The sequence below is a fragment of the Bufo gargarizans genome, chromosome 2, assembly GCF_014858855.1.
Source record: "Bufo gargarizans isolate SCDJY-AF-19 chromosome 2, ASM1485885v1, whole genome shotgun sequence".
Lineage (NCBI taxonomy): Eukaryota > Metazoa > Chordata > Amphibia > Anura > Bufonidae > Bufo > Bufo gargarizans.
In genome coordinates, this window is record NC_058081.1 from 714,381,495 (window position 1) to 714,401,848 (window position 20,354).

Below are 20,354 nucleotides of genomic sequence, written 5' to 3' on the forward strand. Positions count from 1 at the left end.
ACACTGAAGCGGAGACGAATAGGGCGTCCGGTGACCCCCCCGACCCCCACTTTCTCTTAAGCAGCTACTCGGGGGGATGGACTACGGTTACCGGAGGCTTCAGAGCGGAAACGGCTGGCTTATTCTCCATCCGTGGACTACGCCGGAGGAGGGGCCTGGGACCGGAGGCGGATGTGACATCACCATAAACAGGAAGCGGGACGTCGAGAGGTGGGAAAAAGGAGCCAGTCCGTGCGAAGATGGCGGAATACTTGGCTTCGATTTTCGGGACAGAGAAGGATAAGTAAGGCTGGGGGCCCGGGGAAAGTGTCGTGTGTGGTTCTGTAACAGCATGGGGCCCCTGGGAAGAGCCAGTGCACGGGCCCCACGTGTGTGCTGGGTGTGTGTCTCCGCCTGCAGCTCCATCCTCCGGAGTGTGCTCGGTGCTGGACTAGCGGATGCCGGATTAAAGGGATTTTGTGTTTAATAATCTCATGTAATTGATTTAAAGGGTAACTCTTGTCTTGTTTTGTTTTTGTCCAGGGTGAACTGTTCCTTCTATTTCAAAATCGGAGCGTGTCGCCATGGAGACCGTTGCTCGCGACTTCACAACAAGCCCACGTTCAGCCAGGTAAAGACTCGCCCGCAGCAAATATCGTAATGGCACGCCCCCCTCCCCCCATACAGACCCTGTGTTTTGGGGGGTCATTTACCAAAGACTGGTGGTTTTCATGTCCGTCTTAGTAAAAACCCCACTTTATGTAGATGCGACTGGTTTATTAAAGGGGATGTCCCCCCGGATCAACCTGCAATAAAGAACGGGTGAGTACTTACCCGCAGTGATGGTCAGTTCGCAGTATTCGCCAGCGAACACATGCGGGCTGCCATCTTTATTAAGGCAGACTCACCCGTCCGGCGATGCACAGGTAAGCCCTTTCCTGTGCTGGTCTGAAATCAAGTGCAGTCACTGGGAGCAGGCAGTTCCGAGAACAGCCCGATGAAGGCCCCCGGCGGCTGTTCTCGGAACTGCCTGCTCCCAGTGACTGCGTTTGATTTTAGACCGGCTCTCGGCACAGGTAAGGGCTTACCTGTGCATCGCCGGACGGGTGAGTCTACCTTACTAAAGATGGCAGCCTGCATGTGTTCGCTGGTGAATACTGCGAACTGACCATCACTGCGGGTAAGTACTCACCCGTTCTTTATTGCAGGTTGATCCAGGGGGCTTCATGCTATCTCCGTCTCTCATCCGTCTCTAAAACTATTGGAAGTCAATAGGGGACGGATCTGTTTTCTTTTGTGTCCGACAAAACTGATCCATCTCAGTTGACTTACATTGTGAGTCATGGCGGATCTGTCTTGCTCCGCATCCCAGCGCTTGCGGTGCTTTTGTGTGCGTCATGGGAAGGCAATGGAACGTGTTCTGGTACCCTCCGTTCCCATTGACAATGAATGGGGACAAAATGGAAGCGCCCCCTCCCCCGCTATGGAGACCCTTTTGACTGATCTCAATAGCGGAAAGGGAAAGCGCAGATGTGAAAGTCGACTGCAGCGATGATGTCACGCCCAGAACGCGTGACCACTGCAGCCAGTCGGAGAGGACAGTGACTGGCTGCAGCCGGGTAAATGGGCATGTACAGAGTCATCAGGTAAGTACTTGTGGCAGGTTGATCCAGAGGTTTGTCTGGTGTCGTCCCTTTAAGAGAATCGGACATCTTAATAAATTTATCGCCTCTGAGGTTCATGCGCCAGAGACTGAAACCTGTGGGTTGGGGGATGTAGGTTTCCCTTATAATTTATGCCAGAAACCTGCTGTAAATGATCAGCCTGTGGTGGTCCTGCCCCTTGTGATAAGATCCTCATTTCTCAAAAGTTCAGTGAGAGATGTAAAACATATAAAAAGTTGCAAAATTGTGTGAAATCTTGCAAGTTTTTAAATGCAAAGAGCCTATGGGGGGGGGAAAAAACCCATCCTCATTCACATGGTAGATTTTTTTTTATTTTATTTTTTAAATTTCCACCACGGATCCAGTCCCATTCCGTGGGCTTCTGTGAGGAAACTGCACCAAAAAGTGGCACGTGGTTTCTTCCGCGAAGCAGATTTTCTTGTTCAAACAGTCATGGAATTTCGTGCCAAAAACCACATGAAAATCCCGGAGAGCTTCTCACAGCTGAGGGTTTGGTACAGTGTATCTAGTCTAAATAGCCTGCACTCCGGGCAGATACATTGTATCACAAGTAAGTCATTTTAGATATGGGGGCGCCAAGAACCCCACCGGGTGTTTGGTTTAGGGGGGTGTCACCTTTTAATAAGTTGACCTGTATTCCCTCCCCAGTGTGTGCAGATGAAGGGGCGGAGTTACTGCAGTCTGGTGTCTCATTAGCATAAGGATCGGGTAGCGGTGTCACGTCAGCTGCTGCGGCCTCTTGATGATCCTGTTTTGTCTTTCAGACGATCGTCCTCTTGAACCTTTACCGGAACCCACAGAACACGGCGCAGAGCGCGAACGGCTCTCACTGTAAGTCTCATAGTCCGCCATAGGCGCATGTAACAGTGCTTGTAGGGACCCTGCCTCCATTTGTAACGGTGCTCACCGCGAGGGTCTGCTAAACCGGGTGCCCTTCCGGTTTCCCTGGGTGTACGCCCGAGGTGTCTGGCTGCGGCTTGCTGCCTTCTCCTTTAGGCTATGTGCACACAAACGTATTTTGTTTCCATGTCCATTCCGTTTTTTGGGTCTGCATCCTATGTGCATTCATTTCAATGGCTCCACAAAAAAATGCAGATCCGTATGTCCGTTCCGTAGCCCCACAAAAATATAACATGTCCTATTGTTGTCTGTTTTAGGCATTGTTACAATGGATCCGCAAAAAAAAAAAACTGCCATCTATTATATTTTTTTTTTTTGCGGACGGCAAAACACATATGGTGGTGTGCATGTAGCCTTATTGAGAACACATGCATACCTGGCTAAGCTGAGAGCGCATGTGTATGGGGAATACAGGGGGGCTGCCAACTTTAGAATCGGATCAGTGGCATTTCCAGCAACCTTTAACCACTTCATGATCAGGGTACTTTGTGTCTTAAAGGGGTTTTCCAGTTTCGGGACCAAAGCGAACTACCCCCGGGAACAGGTAATTTACCTAACCGCCACCGCTCAGGTTCTTAAGGGCGGGGTCCATTTATTTGGTTGCAGCGGTGCCGTCACAGCAACAACACTTGACTGCTGTAGCCAATCACTGGCCTCAGCAGGGCAGCTGCCAGGTAAGAACTTACCTGTTATTTCAGGAGGATCCCGGGGGTTGTCCTGTTTCCTCCTAAAACCAGGCAGGTTTAGTTGCCCGCTGCCCGGATGTCCTGCTTTGGTTAAAGGTACATAGTCAGGTGCTGCAGTAATACTGCACTAGAGGGGACCTTCTAAAGTGTCACCGAAGGGCTGCAGATTGCATGTGCCCCTCTTCTACTGGAGGGGGTCACCTATTACATCTTCTGCCGGCCTGACACATAAAGGGGTCTCCCACTATTATCTGGTGAGTAGGTGATAATTGTTTCCTTGTCTTGCAGCTCTGGTCAGTGACGTGGAGGTGCAAGAACATTATGATGACTTCTTTGAGGTGAGTGAAACGACTTCATCATCTTCCTCTGAAAGCTGATGAATCTACAGCTCCATGATTTTTGTTCAGTTTGAGACTGGGGTTACCTGGTTTTCGATACTAAACTGCTCCATTGTGCAGCTTTAAGGGGTTCTCTGGGAATTTAAAAAAAGAAAATACTTAAATATTGCTTTATTATAAATATATTCTCAAATACCTTCCATTACTTATGGTGGCTCGTTTTGTCTGGGGAGCAATCATCAGGGGAAATAAAATGGTCGCCGTCCTATTAGTTCTCATAAAACCTGTCCTAATCACACAGGAGGACAAGTTACTTCACAATACTGAGCTAAAGAGCTGCCTCATCCTCCGCTCTGCTTGTCAGGGATTATGATCCTGAATACAGGTGATAAGATCTTCAGCTGAATCTCTGTAGGAATGGCGTTCATGAGGAGACATGAAGTGCAGAGAGGACTGACAGAACAGACTGTGGTAATGGAGGATGCATACAAGAACTGCTGCTCATAATCCACACCCCACCCTCCGCTCATGTCTCCTCATGGACTCCATTCCTACAGAGATTCAGCTGAAGATCTTATCAGCTGTATATAGGATCATAATCCCTGACGAGTAGAGAGGAGGAGGCAGCTCTTTACCCCAGTGCTCTGAAGTAGCTTGTCCGGCTGTGGCATTAGGACAGGTTTTGTGAGTACTAATAGGACGGCAGCCAGTTTATTTCTCCTAATTGCTCCCCAGACAAAACGAGCCATTATAACTGATGAAAGGTATTCGGGAATATGAATGCGCAGAGGAGGGAGCCACTACCGTCCCACAGGGATAAAGCCAGCCAATGCCATCAGTGAAAAAGCGGGTGCGGAGAAAAGGACAGGGGACATGTACACTGACCACTATACACAGGACAGAACATGACCACTGTGTCCCCGCTGTCCGCTCACATTCACTGCCGCCTCATTAGGCTCGTGTTGCTGGATGCTCGTAGGATAAAGGACCTGTTGTGAGGTCATCGCGATGTGACCAGTAACATCCATGATACTTGTCACATATCGCTGATGTCATCATAGGTCCTTTATCCTAGGAGCATCCTGGAGGAGTCTTGCAGCAGGGCAAGTTTCCTGTTTTTTCTGTGGAGGTTTCGTCATGAGTCGGGGGCAGGGGCCATGCTTCGTGGAGTTTAGATACTGCTGTCTCTGCGCATTGCGTGGGGACCAGGACACTCGCATGTCCTGTACAGGTTGCTGACACCCATGGTACAACTGTGTGCTTTTTGAATGCATGATGCAGAGTTGTGTGTGTTACTTGCACGGTACAGACCAAACGTGTGGAATCTGCAAGCTGCAGGGCTATGTGAAGGGAGCGCGGGGGTGTCCACTGCCTAGAGCTTCAGGGGATGATCACAATGGTCTGTGTTCTGATTGGGCCGTGGAGGTTCCGCTCCCTTCTGCGAAGGTGCACCGCGGTCGTCCAGCAGCACAGGAATGTTGGGGTTAATGTGACTCATTAACCCCAGTGTTGCCGTTGTAAGATGAATGATGGGGTCTCATTAATGTGAGGCACATGGTGTTATTACTTTAGTGCCTCACATGAACAGTAAGTGACTCAAGTACCTCCCCCAATGGTTACTGGTGTGAGGTACACAATGCGGTGACCCCCCCCCCCCCCTTCCCATCAAGTACCTCCTGACATAATAAGCAATCAATACTTTGCATAAAAAATAAAAAATAATTAACCCCTTGTGTGGGTACTTTTTTTGGTTGTTTGCCTGGTACAGAGTATCTCAGTACTTGGCATCGAACTCAAAATTCTGGTATTGTGACAATGCTACTTGAAGGCGGCGGCTATCGGGACATACTGGGAGTTGTAGTTTCAGGGCTGTAACAGTCTTAACGATTTCTAAACCCCACAGGAAGTGTTCACTGAAGTGGAGCAGAAATATGGCGAGATTGAAGAGATGAATATCTGCGACAACCTTGGCGATCACCTGGTGGGCAACGTCTACGTCAAGGTAACACTTGCCCCCCGGGTATTAGTTCTTAAAGGGGCTGGAGAACAATGTAAATGTATTATGTGAGGGCGCAGGAGCTGCGGTGCCGGTCTGTGGGAAAATGCTCATCACCTACCTGATACCGTCATTCTCATGTCTGTTCACGTTAAAGGGGTTGTCCTATCTCAGAAAAATGGGGGTATATCGCTAGGACCTGCACCTATATTGAGAACTGAGTCCTGAAAGTGGCGGAGAGTGCACTGCGCACGTGCAGCTGCCCTCCATCCATTTCTATGGGGCCAGCGAAAAATATCTGTGCTGGCTCGTAGAAGTAAATGGACGCGGTGGCTGGTCATGCGCCGTGCGCTCTTATTCGCTGCTATGTGGGAGAGCGCTTGGTGGAGGCCGAACCGGAGTCCTCCAGCCACCACTTTGCGGGGCTCCATTCTCTGTTATAGATGTGGGCCCTACACCTATAAGACAATGGAAGCATATTCTGGCGATATGCCCCCATTGTCTGAGATCAGATGACTGCTTTAACGGGGAATGACTACTCAAGCGCTCTTCTGGGTTACTAGACCCACACCCGTAAAGTGAGGACATTTCAAACAGTAGGATTTGTTACATTTCAATATCCATGTGTTTGTAACTACGCTGGTTCTCTTCCACGTTCACGCCGCGTGTAGGCCTCACCTGCCATTTTGTCGCTGACAGCCATACGGATATGAATAGGGCATCAGTTAGAAATGGGAAATATTCTTTATTTTTCTGTGTTGGATTCATTGGTGCTAGTAAAGTAGGTACTAGTTGTATCGTGTACATTGCACTCCATAGTCATGACCTAAGGCGCTTCTGTTGCAGATTAGTGAACCCGCCTGCGCGTTTCCGTTTATATCGGGGCCGGTGCACTAATTCTAGAAGAAAGACAAAAGCGATGCATTCATCCTATATAAAGCGGGGGCGTGTTACAGGTTGTAGTCGCTGCCATTGAAGTCCAAGCTGCGCTCTTCAGCAATGTTTCCAATGGGTCTCCCGCTGCGATCTGAGTACCTTTCCCCCTGAGTCCTCTCTTCTTCCTCCTCCTCATTGTTGCCTTTGTCCGTCATTGTGTGCCTGCGGCCGGTTAGGAAGTCGCCGTTTTCCCAGTAGAAGCTGAACTCCGAGCCCTCGAGCTCCCTCATCTCCTCCATCTCCTTTGCGCTGCAGCGGGGAAGCTGAACCTCGAAGGTTTTGTGGAAGCGTTTGTAGTCCACCCGGAAAGCGCCTTTCTCCAGGGTTATACAGGGCTCAAAGCGATGGCCCCAGATGATCTCGTTTTCCAAGTAGGAGCTTTTCGCCTGGCAGGTCATCCCTGTGATGGGGGAGGAAACGGATTAGTGTGGCACGCGGGGTCGGTGACATTCAGGGACCCTGTATATTTTAAAGAAGGTTGTACAGGATTAAATAAAACTGCCCCACCCCTGTGCATAGGTTGTCCTGGATTACAACTTGGCCGGTGGACGGGTGGGGCTGTTTTTGAAAGAAAGTAGCCATGTTTTTCTAATCCTGGACACAACCCCTTTAAACAAAATGCAGTTTCCATGAGACTGTAATGTGATTGCAAGACACGGACCCTTGTATCGCCATTGAAACCTGAATCTCGGGGATCTAGGACTTAAATATTAATGACTTGGGCTACTTTCACATCTGCGCTTTCCCTTTCCGCTATTGAGATCCTGTCCCTATTCGTTATCAATGGGGACAAAAATGAACTAAGCGGGATGCACCCGAATTCCTTCCATTTGGTTGCGTCCCCATTGCGGACAGAATAACGCTGCAAGCGTCGTTTTTCTGTCCTCAATGTGGTCTAGAGCAAGACGTCCCGACACACAATGTAAGTCAATGGTGGTGGATCCGTTTTCTGACACAATAGAAAACGGATCCGTCCCCCGTTGACTTTCAATGGAGTTCATGACGGATCAGTCTTGGCAAAGTTACAGATAATACAACCGGATCCGGTCATAACGGATGAAAGCGTTTTTGCTGAACCCAGCCGGATCCAGCAAAAACTTGGGTGTGAAAGTGGCCTTGTCCTCCAGATAGGTCATCAGTATCTGATTGGTCGGGGTCTGACGCTGAACAACCAGGTGAGTGATGCAGCCTCCTCCAAGGCCAGTGGCATCCACGGGTCACCCGGTCTTTCTGCAGGCTCGGTCTCCTTCAAGCAAATGGGATTGAACTGCAATATCGCACAGCCACTGCCCAATTTATGATGCCTGGTATACAGTGAAAAGGCACAGCGCTCATCCGAGCACCACGTCTCCTTCAAACATCTGATTTGTGAGGGTGCTAGGTGTCGGGCCCCTACAGATCTGATATCTGAATGAGACTTTGGCCTCATGCACACAAGTGTGTGGGGTATTTTTATTTTTTGCGGATAGGATGTGGACCCATTCATTTCAATGGGGCCGCAATAAATTCGGACAGCACACCGTGTGCTCTCCGCATCAGTATGTCCATTCCGTAGCCCCGCAAAAAAATTAGAACATGTCCTATTTTCCGTTTTTGGCATTTACAATCGATCCGCAAAAAAAAAAGATGGTATACGGATGTCAAAACGCATACACACACATACATGTGCATGTAGCCTTTAGCAATAAATTAGACCCTTTGTAATATAAACTTTGTTCTATTTTCCTGCAGTGTAAAGCATGGAGGTTGGGGTTCTGGTCACCATTGTTCTAGTTAATACAGCTAAATGATTTACTAAGAACCTGGAGTTAAATGGGTTGGCGAGTCTTTCATGTAATTGGTTAAAATGCCAAATACAGTAGCATATGTGACTGCATGCTGTGCCTCCGCTGTCATAAGGAAGGCCCCCAGCGGTGTTAGTGAAGCAACACATCCACATCCTTAGGCCTCATGCACACGACTATTGTGTGTGTTGCGGTCCACAAATTGCGGATGCAGGCAGCACACTGAGGGCTGTCCGCATCTTTTGCGGCCCCATTGAAGTGAATGGGTCCATATCCAAGCCACAAAAACTGCGGCTCGGATGCGGACCACAACAATGGTCGTGTGCATGAGGCCTTAGGCTGCAAGATGGAAGCGACAGCTTCTCCTGGGTAGCTTTTATTCTGTGCAGGTGCTGTGCAAATGGACACGTCTGGCACATGCATAGATTTAGACAGCAGAATCCCCTGCAAATTGGCCAACCCCGTTAACAGATTTGTCTGGATGGAGTACCTCAACAAGAAGCTCGTGGCAGAGGGATAGTATGTAATGCACTGACCCTAGGGTGGAGAAGGGCATGCACAAGGGGGTCATCTACTTGCCTGTAGCCTCCACGATTCCTTCCAGTATAACTATGATCTCAAACTGCTCTCGAAGCAGCTGCTGCGGCCCCATGTCCCAGAAAGGACTGTTGTCCTCAATCATGTGGCAGATGACCTGCGGCTCCACCAAGAACAGCCGGTCCTCCCCCGTCTCGTAGCCAAGGTTGATCTCCGACTGCTCCAGCGGGAGAAATTCCCCTTCATACGTCTGCCGAGACTTGATGAGCTTGGCCCTTATTTTAGCGTCCACCATGTGGCTATCTCGGAGGTCACCAATCCGGAACATCAGACAAAGCCTTTCATCTCGTGGGCAGATCACACAGTTCTGGCTGAAGATCAGCGTCTGTGCTCTTTTCTTGGGTCGAGAAATCTTAACGAACATGCATCCCACCATTAGGGCGTCTATCATGGAGCCCACAATGGACTGGGCCATTATGAGGTAGACACCTTCTTGGCAGTTGGTGGTCACCATGCGGAAGCCGTAGCCAATGGTGCGTTGGGTTTCAACGGAGAAGAGGAGCGCTGATGTGAAGCTGTCCACGTTCTGAAAGCAAGGTCTCCAATCTTCGTTTTTTTGGTTGAGTATATCAAGTCGCCAAAACGCATCTAAATAGTAGATTGTGGCAAAGAGCAGCCACGTGACGATGTAGCACATCGTGAACACAAACAGGAACCAGCGGTACTTGAGGTCGACGATAGTAGTGAAAATGTCCGAGAGGAAGCGTCCTTTCTCTTCAATGCGGCCCAAGTTGACCTGGCACTTGCCATCTTTGGCCACATACCTCTGGCGTTCTCGCCGGGTTGATGTCTTGCCTTGGTGGACTTCTGCTTCCATCAGCTTACACCGTTGCTTCGCGGGCCGTTCAGGTCCAGTTATGGGTGCAGAAAACAAACCACGTGGTGGCGTACTCATGTATCGAGGTCCATGAGTGATATCGGGCACACTGATAGCGTGACGGGGGTACCAGCGACTACTGCCAGCTCCACCATCTTTCAGAGAAGACCGGCGGTACTTTGGATGGTCAGCGGAAATGCACACACTTTGACGTGGCCGTCCTGGGTAGGCATATCCTATGTCTGCAGTGCTCATGTGACGTTTGTACGCGCTGCGAGGCATTATGTCTGGAAGTGGCAACGGAGGATGAGTTGGTGTTGGATGAGGGGCTGGCTTCGGCTCTGCCGCACATGTCGATACCACTACACATTCTGGCTGCAGAAAGAGATTATCATTTTGTTAACCTGATATAAAATTTTAGAGGTTGCTTGGGATACATTAGGATTCTCACCTTCTGTGGAAAGCTCCGGTACCGACTCGTGTCTGTGGGGGGTCGCGGAAGGTATGCCAGGACTTGCTTAGGCTTGATGGGCTGTCCCAGTCCAGAACACCTGCCGTTAGGTTCTTGGCCACATCCTTTGTCCGTGTCATAGCCTTCAGCTTGCGTGGCCATGCCGGGCATTGTGATACTGACAGCTGACTTGCCCAGTGGAGGGGTGTGAACTCCGCGCTGATATTCTGTTCGCGTCATTAAGTCTGTGAATGAGAGACAAATCTGATTGATCCAGTGAGACTTGTAGTTAAAAATTTGATGTAGATATCGTGATGTATGCAGAATCATCTCAAAAGTCCTCTTGTCGTATAGGGACTGGACAAAAGATCGTTTTGGTGTATTGAGTGCATGAACCTATCTGGTGCTGTTTTTATTTTCTGACTTTGAATCAAAGCCTGTGGTTCTGGAGATAGAGCTGTGGTTTCATTGAAAGGTCTGGGTGACTAGAGGTGGAACTGTGAGGTCATTGGATGCTCTGGAAGTTGACTGGTGGTGTTACTGGAAGTTTTGGGTCTCTAGAGGTGGAGCGGTGGTGGCATTGGAAGCTCTGGGGGTGGTGGCATTGGAAGCTCTGGGGGCTCTAAAGGTGGCAGGTCTGGGGTCACGGCTGTGTCTCGGTCTGTTTGTTGTACGCCGTGACACGTTAGCTGTGCATGCTGGTTGCCAGGGGAAACGTGTTTTGCAGCATGTGTGCTTTTCTCCTGGTTGGTTCTGTCTGTACTTGAGGGGTTAACTACCTTGGCTGGGTGTGGTCACTTGGTGTTTATATTGCCTGTGGCTTGTAGGCTGGAGTCAGTTGTCCTCCAGCCTCTGTTGGTGCTGGAGCTATGCTCCTGTCCTGGGTGTTCTATTTCCATACTGTCTCGGTGGGGGAAACTCCCCACTGAACACTGTAGGGAAACCGGAAAAACTAGGCCTGGAGCAGGTCACCTCCTATTGCAACCCGATCCTCGCCCTGACTCCTATCCGTATGAGTGAACTCAGATGGTAGGAGGGCTCATACACAGGGACCCTGAGTCTCCCTGAAAATCCCTGGAATAGAGACAGGGCTGAAACCACCTGTTCTTCTAAGACACAGAAGAACAGTCTCCACCATCCTAGTTGTCTTTCCAGTTTCCCTGCGGTGTTCGGTGGTTTCCCCCCACTCCCCACCAAGACGGTATGTCTCACTTGGTGGCCCTCAAGGACTGGGCAGATGGAACACCCAGAACAGGAGCATAGCTCCAGCACCAACAGACTGGAGGACAACTGACTCCAGCCTAGAAGCCACAGGCAATATAAACACCAAGTGACCACACCCAGCCAAGTAGTTAACACCTCAAGCACAGACAGAACAAACCAGGAGAAAGGAGGAAAGCGCACACATGCTGCAAAACAGGTTGCCCCTGGCAACCAGCAGGCACGGCTAACGTGTCATGGCGCACAACAAACAGACAGAGACACAGCTGTGACATCTGGGGGTTCTGGAGGTCGAGCGGTGGCTGGATTGGAAGGTATAGGCCACGGATGTCAAACTCATGGCATCCAGCTGTTCCAAAACTACAACTCCAAACATGCCCTGATAGCTTTAGGGCAGGCATGGCCAACCTGCGGCTCTCCAGCTGTTGTAAAACTACAACTCCCACCATGCCCTGCTGTAGGCTGATAGCTGTAGACTGTCCGGGCATGATGGGAGTTGTAGTTTTGCAACAGCTGGAGAGCCTCAGGTTGGCCATCCCTGCTTTAGGGTGTCCAGGCATGATGGGAGTTGTAGTTTTGCAACAGCTATAGGGCCCTGAGTTTGACATCCCTGGTCTAGGGAACCGGAGGTGGTGTCATTGGAAGATCTGGAGCTCCAAAGGTGGAGCATTGGGGATAGTGAAGGTGGAGCGGTAGTATTTAAAAATACAGCCCCCATATCTGAGGGTTGTGTGTTACATAGTGATGGAAATTACAGCTTTTTGCAATTGTCAGACCCATAAGATGGCGCTATATCCTGTGTATAATTCTGTATGTAAACACATCAGGGTGTGCCGTCACTGCCCCTGTTGTCATTGTGCCGTTCTGACCTGTACGTAGTAACCATTTGCCAGGAGGCCATAAATTCTGATCTGAGAAGCTGGCAATCTGTGTCCAGTGTTGGTCACCAGTTACAACCAGTGAGCGCTGTGGGTGAGAATCTGACAGGTTTCCTCCTCCCCTGAGCATTACATATTCTATAGACACAGGTAACCTATCCTCCGGTCTGTATTTGGGGGGGCCCTGGCGTATACGTAATGGGGATGGACCTACCTGTTTGTGTTCAGCGATGCTCCTTTGTCCGTCTGCCCCAGATCTCTGTCAAATCCTATTTCTCTTAAACCTGATTAGGCGCGGCTATGTTAAGCTGCTGGCGGGGCTTGAGGAGGTGACACCTGGCTCTTCCTCCTTTTCCAGGATTTCTCCGTCCACGTCTTCATGTATGTGTTTTTAGTTTGTTTTGTTTTTTATCTGACAGTTTCGCCGAGAAGAGGACGCAGAACGAGCCCTGGTGGAACTTAACAACCGCTGGTTCAATGGGCAGGCGATCCACGCCGAGCTGTCACCCGTCACAGACTTCAGGGAGTCCTGCTGCCGACAATATGAGATGGGGTGAGCTCCGCCATGTCTGTATGTCAGCCTGCGTCACCGTCAGATGCTCCGGCCACTAACCTTTCATCCCTTCCTCCCCGACAGGGAATGTAACCGTGGCGGATTCTGTAACTTTATGCATTTGAAGCCAATCTCCAGCGCTCTGCGGCGGCAGCTGTACGGCCGAGGCCGCAATCGACCGTGAGTACCTGTGTTACGGCAGCTCCTTTGAGGGCTTGTTCACATCACCGTTATGGATTCCGTTATAACGGAATCCATAAGACTGAAATCAAAACGGAAACCTTTAGAATCATTTAGTTTTGATCTGTCATAATAGACGTATATGGGCAAGCATAACGGATCAATCTGGTTTCCGTTATGCTGGACGGAAAACAAAGTTCTGTCGACAGGCTACTTTCACACTTGCGGCAGAGGAATCCGGCAGGCAGTCCTGTCGCCAGAACCGCCTGCCGGATCCGGCAAAACGCATGCAAACTTATTGCATTTTTAAGACTGGTCAGGATCCTGATCCGTCTTAAAAATGCCTTGCAAGAACGGATCCGATTGTCATACGGACAAATGGATCAGGTTTTTTTTTTTTCATCCTGTTGACATCCTGAACGGATTTCTCTCCATTCAGAATGCATGGGGATATAACTCGTCAGTTCTTTTCCGGTATTGAGCCCCTAGGGCGGAACTCTATGCCGGAAAAGAAAAACGCAAGTGTGAAAGTACCCTTAGTACCTGTTACGGCAGCTCTGTTAACTCATTAGGCTCCATTCACACCTCTCCGCGGTTGTGGATGCTTATTGGGAGCCACTCACGGGTTGCATCAGGTATGTACATATGTCTGTACCCGTGACATGAGCATACTGTGTGTTTATTTCACAGGGTTCCTCCCAAACATAATTCTCCAAAGCGTTTCTCAGACCGGCCCCGGCAGAACCGAGACGGACGTCGCCGCTCTCGCTCCCCACGACACAGACACGGCCGCTTTTAAAGGCAGAGAATATCAGGAGGAGCCACAGAACCAGCAGCGTCCGGCACCTGTCCTTCATCCACCTTCTCCAGCAGCAGGGTCAGGAAGCGTTACCTTGTGGTAGAAGACTACCCACTTATGAGGTTATAGGACCAATCTACAGGTCGAAGGTCACCAGACTGACAGACGCCATTTTATAGGGCTCCTACATGACAAGTGCCGACAGGCAGGACTCCCTTATGTCCACCCCCAACCACAGGTGAACGTGTCCTGGACATCTGCTACAAGTGATAGTAGGAGGACTCCCCTTCTGTCTGTGGCGGCTTTTTAACATTCTGGTCCCTTTTAAGACCCTACGTGCTCTCCATCCCCCCCCCCTCCTCCCCCCTTCCCTTCCCCTCCTCCTTGTGTCTTCTGATCTTAGTTTGTGAGCCACAGATCCACCCGAAGTTTCTTTTTCTTTGCTGAACTTTCGGCTGCCGTTTTTCATAGCTGTGAAGTTTGTCCTCGTTATCGATGCAGCTTCCTGTTTTATGTCATCAGTTTAATAAATGGTCAATTGCTGGAGTTGTCTCTGACTGTTCCTGCTACTGAAAACCACCAAATGTAGCAGCCGGAGGGGAAAACATGGGTGAACTTATGCATGATATCTTTAACCCCTTCCTGACACATGACGTACTATTACATCGTGGAAGCCACTGCTTTCCCACAATTTGACGTAATAGTACGTCATGGTAATCGGGCGGGCACTGGAGCGGTGCACTCTCGATTACTGCAGGGGCCCGGCAGTTCCTGGTAGCTGAGCCCCTGCTGTATCTGCCAGCATCGCTGTAAAAGCAGATGCCGGCGGATTAACCCCTTCTATGCCACGGTCTGCGCTGACCCAGACATAGAAGGGGTTTGTGTTTGGGTGAGGGAGCGCATCGAGTCCCTGCGCTGCTGTGGCGGGGACTCTGTCAGAAGGCAGCCCGATGCCATGCGGAGGCTGCCCAATGCCTTGCACGGCATCGGGACCTGCCTTCTACGGGTGCCGAGGAGATCCACCCTCAGGCTGGGTCTCCTAGGCAACCTGTTAGTGTATTACTCAGTGTAGTACACAAACAGGCAATGAATTACAATACAGATGTATTGTAATGCATTGCAGAGGGGATCAGACCCCCAAAAGTGAACGTCAGAAATAAAGTAAAGAAAAAAGTGTTTGTAATAAAATTAATAAAGTTTAAGTGAAAAAAAGCCTTTTCCCCTTATTTTATAATTAAAAAAAACACATTAGGTATTGCCGCGTCTGTAATGACTGGCTCTATAAATATATCACATACAGGATAAAACTTACCAGGAAAGGTTAAAGGACCTTAACATGTTAGCTTGGAAGAAAGACGAGACCGAGGGGATATGATAGAAACTTTTAAATACATAAAGGGCATCAACTCGGTAAAGGAGGAGAGCATTTTTAAAAGAAGAAAAACTACCACAAGAGGACACAGTTTTAAATTAGAGGGGCAAAGGTTTAAAAGTAATATAAGGAAGTATTACTTTACTGAGAGAGTAGTGGATGCATGGAATAGCCTTCCTGCAGAAGTGGTAGCTGCAAATACAGTGGAGGAGTTTAAGCATGCATGGGATAGGCATAAGGCTATCCTTCATATAAGATAGGGCCAGGGGCTATCCATAGTATTCAGTATATTGGGCAGACTAGATGGGCCAAATGGTTCTTATCTGCCAACACATTCTATGTTTCTATAAACAACCCTGTCCGATAAACGCCATAAAAAATAAACGGTGTAAAAAAAAAAATGCAATATGTCACCAAAAGTGCAACACCAAGCGATCAAAAAGGCCCCCCAAAATAGTACCACTCAGTCACCTCATCCCGCAAAAAATGAGACCTTACCTAAGACAGTCAATCAAAAAATAAAAAAAAGCTATGGCTCTCAGACTATAGAGACACTAAAACATTATTTCAAAAATGCTATTGTGTAAAACTTAAATAAGAAAAAGTAGACATATTGGGTATTGCCACGTCCGTAAAGATCTGATCTATAAAAGTCACATTACCTAATCCCTCAGGTAAACCCTGTAAAATTAAAATCTGCCAAAGCAACCAATTTTTTGGTTACCTTTCCCCATAAAGTGTAATAATGAATGATCAAAAAATATGTACCCAAAAATGGTACCAATAAAAACGTTAGCTCTTCCTGTAAAAAAACGAGCCCCTGCACAAGACTATCAGCAGAAAAATAAAAAAAAAATAGGGTGTTCAGAAAATGGAGACACAAACATAATTTGCTTTCAAAAATGCTTTATTATGTAAAACTGAAATAAACATAGAAAGTAGACATATTTGATATCATTGCGTCTGAAATAACTTGTTCTATAAAAATAGCACATGATCTACCCTGTCATATAAATGTTAAAAATAAAAATGGTGCCAAAACATCTTTTTATATATTTTATTTTGTTACCTTGCCTCACAAGAAATGTAACACAGAGCAATTAAAATCCATATGTACCCCAAAATGGTACCAATAAAACTGGCACCTCATCCCCTAGTTTCCAAAATAGGGTCACTTTTTGGGAGTTTCTACTGTATGGGTGCATCAGGGGGGCTTTAAATGGGACATGGCATCTAAAAACCAGTTCAGCGGAATCTGACTTCCAAAAACCATATGGCGTTTCTTTCCTTCTGCGCCTTGCTGTGTGCCTGTACATCAGTTTATGATCACATGTGGGGTGTTTCTGTAAACTGCAGAATCAGGGTAATAAATATCGAGTTTTCTTTGCCTGTTTAACCCTTGCTTTGGTAATGGGGAAAAAATGGATTAAAATGTAAAATCTGCTAAAAAAAAAAAAAAGTGACATTCTATATCCATTTTCCATTAATTCTTGTGGAACAGCTAAAGTGTTAAAGTTTGTTAAAACGGTTTTAAATACCTTTTAGGCCTCTTTCACATGAGGGTGCAATGCGTTTTGCACGCGTGTGATAAAAAACTGAATGTGGTACCCAGACCCGAACTTCTTCACAGAAGTTCTGGTTTGTGTTTAAGGTTGTGTAGATTGTATTATTTTCCCTTATAACATGGTTATAAGGGAAAATAATAGCATTCTGAATACAGAATGCTTAGTACAATAGTGCTGGAGGGGTTAAAAAAAAAAACCTAAGTTAACTCACCTTAATCCACTTGTTTGCACAGCCGGCTTCTCTGTCTTCTTTGAGGAATAGGACCTTTGATGACATCACTGCGCTCATCACATGATCCATCACCAAGGTGATGGACCATGTGATGAGCGTAGCGATGTCAAAAAAGGTCCTTTTCCTCACAGATGAAGACAGAAGAGATGTAGGCTGCGTGAACAAGTGGATTAAGGTGAGTTAACTTAGGGTTTTTGTTTTTTTTTAACCCCTCCAGCACTATTGTACTATGCATTTTGTATTCAGAATGCTATTATTTTCCATTATAACATGTTATAAGGGGAGATAATAATGATCGGGTCTCCATCCCGATTGTCTCCTAGCAACCGTGCCTGAAAATCGCACCACATCCGCACTGGCTTGCGGATGCTTGCGATTTTCACGCAGCCCCATTCACTTCTATGGGGCCTGCGTTGCGTGAAAAACGCACAAAATAGAACATGCTGCGATTTTCACGCAACGCACAAGTGATGTGTGAAAATCGCTGATGTGCACAGCCCCATAGAAATGAACGGGTCCGGATTTAGTGCGGGTGCAATGCGTTCACTTCATGCATTGCACCCGTGTGGGAAAACTCGCCCGTGTGAAAGGGGCCTTAGGGGTGTAGTTTTTTAAAATGGGGTCATTTTTGGGTGGTTTCTATTATGTAAGCCTCGCAAAGTGACTTCAGACCTGAACTGGTCCTTTTAAAAAAGTGGGTTTCGGAAATTTTCTTAAATTTCAAGATTTGCTTCTAAGGCAGGCATGTCCAAACTGTGGCCATCCAGCTGTTGCAAAGCTACACCTCCCAGCATGCCTGGATAGCTTACAGGTATTAGGGCATGCTGGGAGTTGTAGTTTTGCAACAGCTGGAGGGCCGCAGTTTGGACATGCCTGATCTAAGGTTACTTTCCCACTGGCGGCATAGTGATCTGGCAGAACGTATGCCAACTGATGGCATTTGTAAGACTGATCAGTCCGAAAAAATGTATTGAAATGCCGGGTCCGTCAAATTTCTGACTATCATGAAGTACAATGCGTCAGGCGAAAACAATCTCAGAACGGCCTGGATAAGTAAGTGTTCCAAAGATATTACCACATAATGTGACACGTGTCAGGTTTCCAAAAAAATGGCCTGGACAGAAAAGCGAAAACTGGCCCGGAGTTAAAGGGGTTATCCAGTAATAAATATTCCTATCCCCAGGACCCTGCCGCTCTGATGACCTGTCCTGAGGATAGGTTATTGTTTACCGGATAGCCCCTTTAAGCAAAGCAAGAACCGTTCATTTCGGTAACGCCCTGAGGTTTATTACACGTGGACTGCTCATTCACTGCTGTCTGATCTGGAATGAGTTTTGTTCCCAAAAATATTTTTGAACCTGACTGTGAATTCAATGTCATTTTTATCGCTGCAGGTAGTGAATAGGCTGCTGAAAATCGCCGTCTGGCGCTGAGAAGGGCGGGATCGCATCGGTGTTAGTAATTCCATTATAATGGAATTTTAGGCTGGACTGCAAATAAACGGTTGCTGTATGATGAGAGAAAAAAGTCCTGTATAATGGGACAAAATGGAACAGTTATTTGTGCCCATAGAGATGCAGTAGAACGGAGCTAAACAGAATGCCTCTTAACCCGTATGATACCAGTGCTGTACAGCTTAGGTGTTCTGATGGGGCGGGTGCGGGAGCTGCGCCCGCCCGATCAGCTGCAGGGGTCTGGCAGTCACTGTTAGCCGGACCCCTGCTGTATGCGACTGCATCGGTGAAAACACTGATGCTGGCACATTAACCCTTGCACTGCTGTGGTCAGCACTGACTGCGGTATCGAGCTGGGTGTCCATTGGGTCCCCGTGCTGCTGTGACGGCACCCCGATGCCTTCCATTAGATCCAGCCCCCCTGTATTACACTGGTAAAACACTTACAGCCAATGCAATACAATACAGAAGTAAAGGGGATCAGACCCCCAAAAGTTGAAGTCCCAGAGTGAGATAAAATAGTTAAAGTAATAAAAATAAAGTTTTACAAACAAAAATTAAGTTTCAAGTAAAAAAAAAAATCCTTTTCCCAAAATAGTTTAAAAAAAAGGTAACTTTTTTTTTTCCACTTTGCCTCACAAAAAGTGTAATACTAATTGATCAAAAAGTCATGTACCCCAAAATGGTACCAATCAAACGTCACCTCATCCCGCAAAAAAATGGGCCCCCCACATAAGACAATCTCGCACAAAAAAAAACAATGGCACCCGTAAACCAATCCATCAAAAGCCTTACGGCGCTCTTTCCGTTCTAAATCCTGCCATGTGCCTCCATCGCAGTTTACAATCACATATGGGGGGGGGGGGGGGGGTGCCGTGCCGTATTCAGGAGAAAATGGGTAACAAATTATGGGGCTAAAGCAACAGTTTATTGGAAGAAATTAAACTTTTATTATTATTTTAAAAAATATATTTTTATCTATCAAGATGCATTGTTCACATTAAAAGCCAACAACATGTACATCAAGTAAAATCTTCTGATACATAGTTGCCTAATCATAGCCATTGTCGAAACCTTACAGCATGACATCCTGATATTTTTTATAGTAATACCCCCCCCCCCTTTCCCCCCTTTAACACCAACTTCCCTAAACCCAAAGGTGCTTCTGACAGCCTATCGTATATTGGATGCGATCAGAACACTTAGTAGCCAGGGCCATAGGAGTTAGCAACTCGTCTCCTGTATCTATCAGGCCCTTTAGTCATATCGCCAGCCTTCCCAAGTTTCCTTCCAGTTGGGAAGTCAAATACCGTTTCGTCTGTTTAAACGGTGACATTAACTCCTGTATTTCGTTGTCGGATAAAGCGTCTAAAATAAAAATTTTCATAAACCTTCCTACTGTCTTTTCTTTATGCCTCTCAATCTCCAACCTCTCCAAATATAGTATATATATCATAGTACCTCCGACCTCCTCCCAATCCGGCAACCATTTTCTCAGAATAGATTTTTTGGACTGACCTGAGCAGAACGTGTATACCGCTCTCAGCAGCCGCCAGGCCTTGTGTATCTAATTGATCCCTCGGGATATATTGAAAGATACATTGCATAGGGTTAGGTTTCGCCTCCATGTCTCACACCTTTTGACTATATGTCACAGCCTGGGACCATAAGGCCTCTTTCACACGGGCGAGTGCAATGCGTGACATGAACGCATTGCACCCGCACTGAATCCGGGCCCATTCATTTCTATGGGGCTGTGCACATGAGCGGTGATTTTCACGCATCACTTGTGCGTTGTGTGAAAATCGCAGCATGTTCTATTTCTGTGTTTTTCACGTGAAACGCAGGCCCCGTAGAAGTGAATGGGGCTGCATGAAAATCGCAAGCAAGTGCGGATGTGGTGCGATTTTCACGCACGGTTGCTAGGAGAC

At 47.7% G+C, this 20,354-nt stretch overlaps 3 protein-coding genes across 4 annotated transcripts; 1 reads left to right on the forward strand and 2 right to left on the reverse strand.

Moving 5' to 3' along the window:
- The first annotated feature begins 98 nt into the window (after positions 1-98).
- On the forward strand, positions 99-14,343 carry U2AF1L4 (U2 small nuclear RNA auxiliary factor 1 like 4). 2 transcript variants are annotated; one of them, XM_044282592.1, is made up of 9 exons: positions 99-283; positions 523-610; positions 2,429-2,495; positions 3,064-3,108; positions 3,539-3,588; positions 5,492-5,590; positions 12,688-12,821; positions 12,906-13,001; positions 13,692-14,343. In XM_044282592.1, exons 1-9 carry the CDS (start codon positions 240-242, stop codon positions 13,798-13,800), a joined length of 732 nt encoding a protein of 243 aa, XP_044138527.1. In that variant the 5' UTR covers positions 99-239; the 3' UTR covers positions 13,801-14,343. The 2 variants fall into 2 exon arrangements, with proteins under 2 accessions (XP_044138527.1, XP_044138528.1); XM_044282593.1 differs by lacking the exon at positions 3,064-3,108.
- On the reverse strand, positions 5,611-7,555 carry LOC122929117 (G protein-activated inward rectifier potassium channel 4-like). The gene has a single exon (XM_044282594.1). It carries the CDS (start codon positions 6,916-6,918, stop codon positions 6,535-6,537), a length of 384 nt encoding a protein of 127 aa, XP_044138529.1. The 5' UTR covers positions 6,919-7,555; the 3' UTR covers positions 5,611-6,534.
- Positions 8,613-11,411, reverse strand: LOC122929115 (G protein-activated inward rectifier potassium channel 4-like). Its single transcript, XM_044282591.1, has one exon. The coding sequence runs from the start codon at positions 9,998-10,000 to the stop codon at positions 8,876-8,878; it is 1,125 nt and encodes a 374-aa protein (XP_044138526.1). The 5' UTR covers positions 10,001-11,411; the 3' UTR covers positions 8,613-8,875.
- Positions 14,344-20,354: the final 6,011 nt, after the last annotated feature.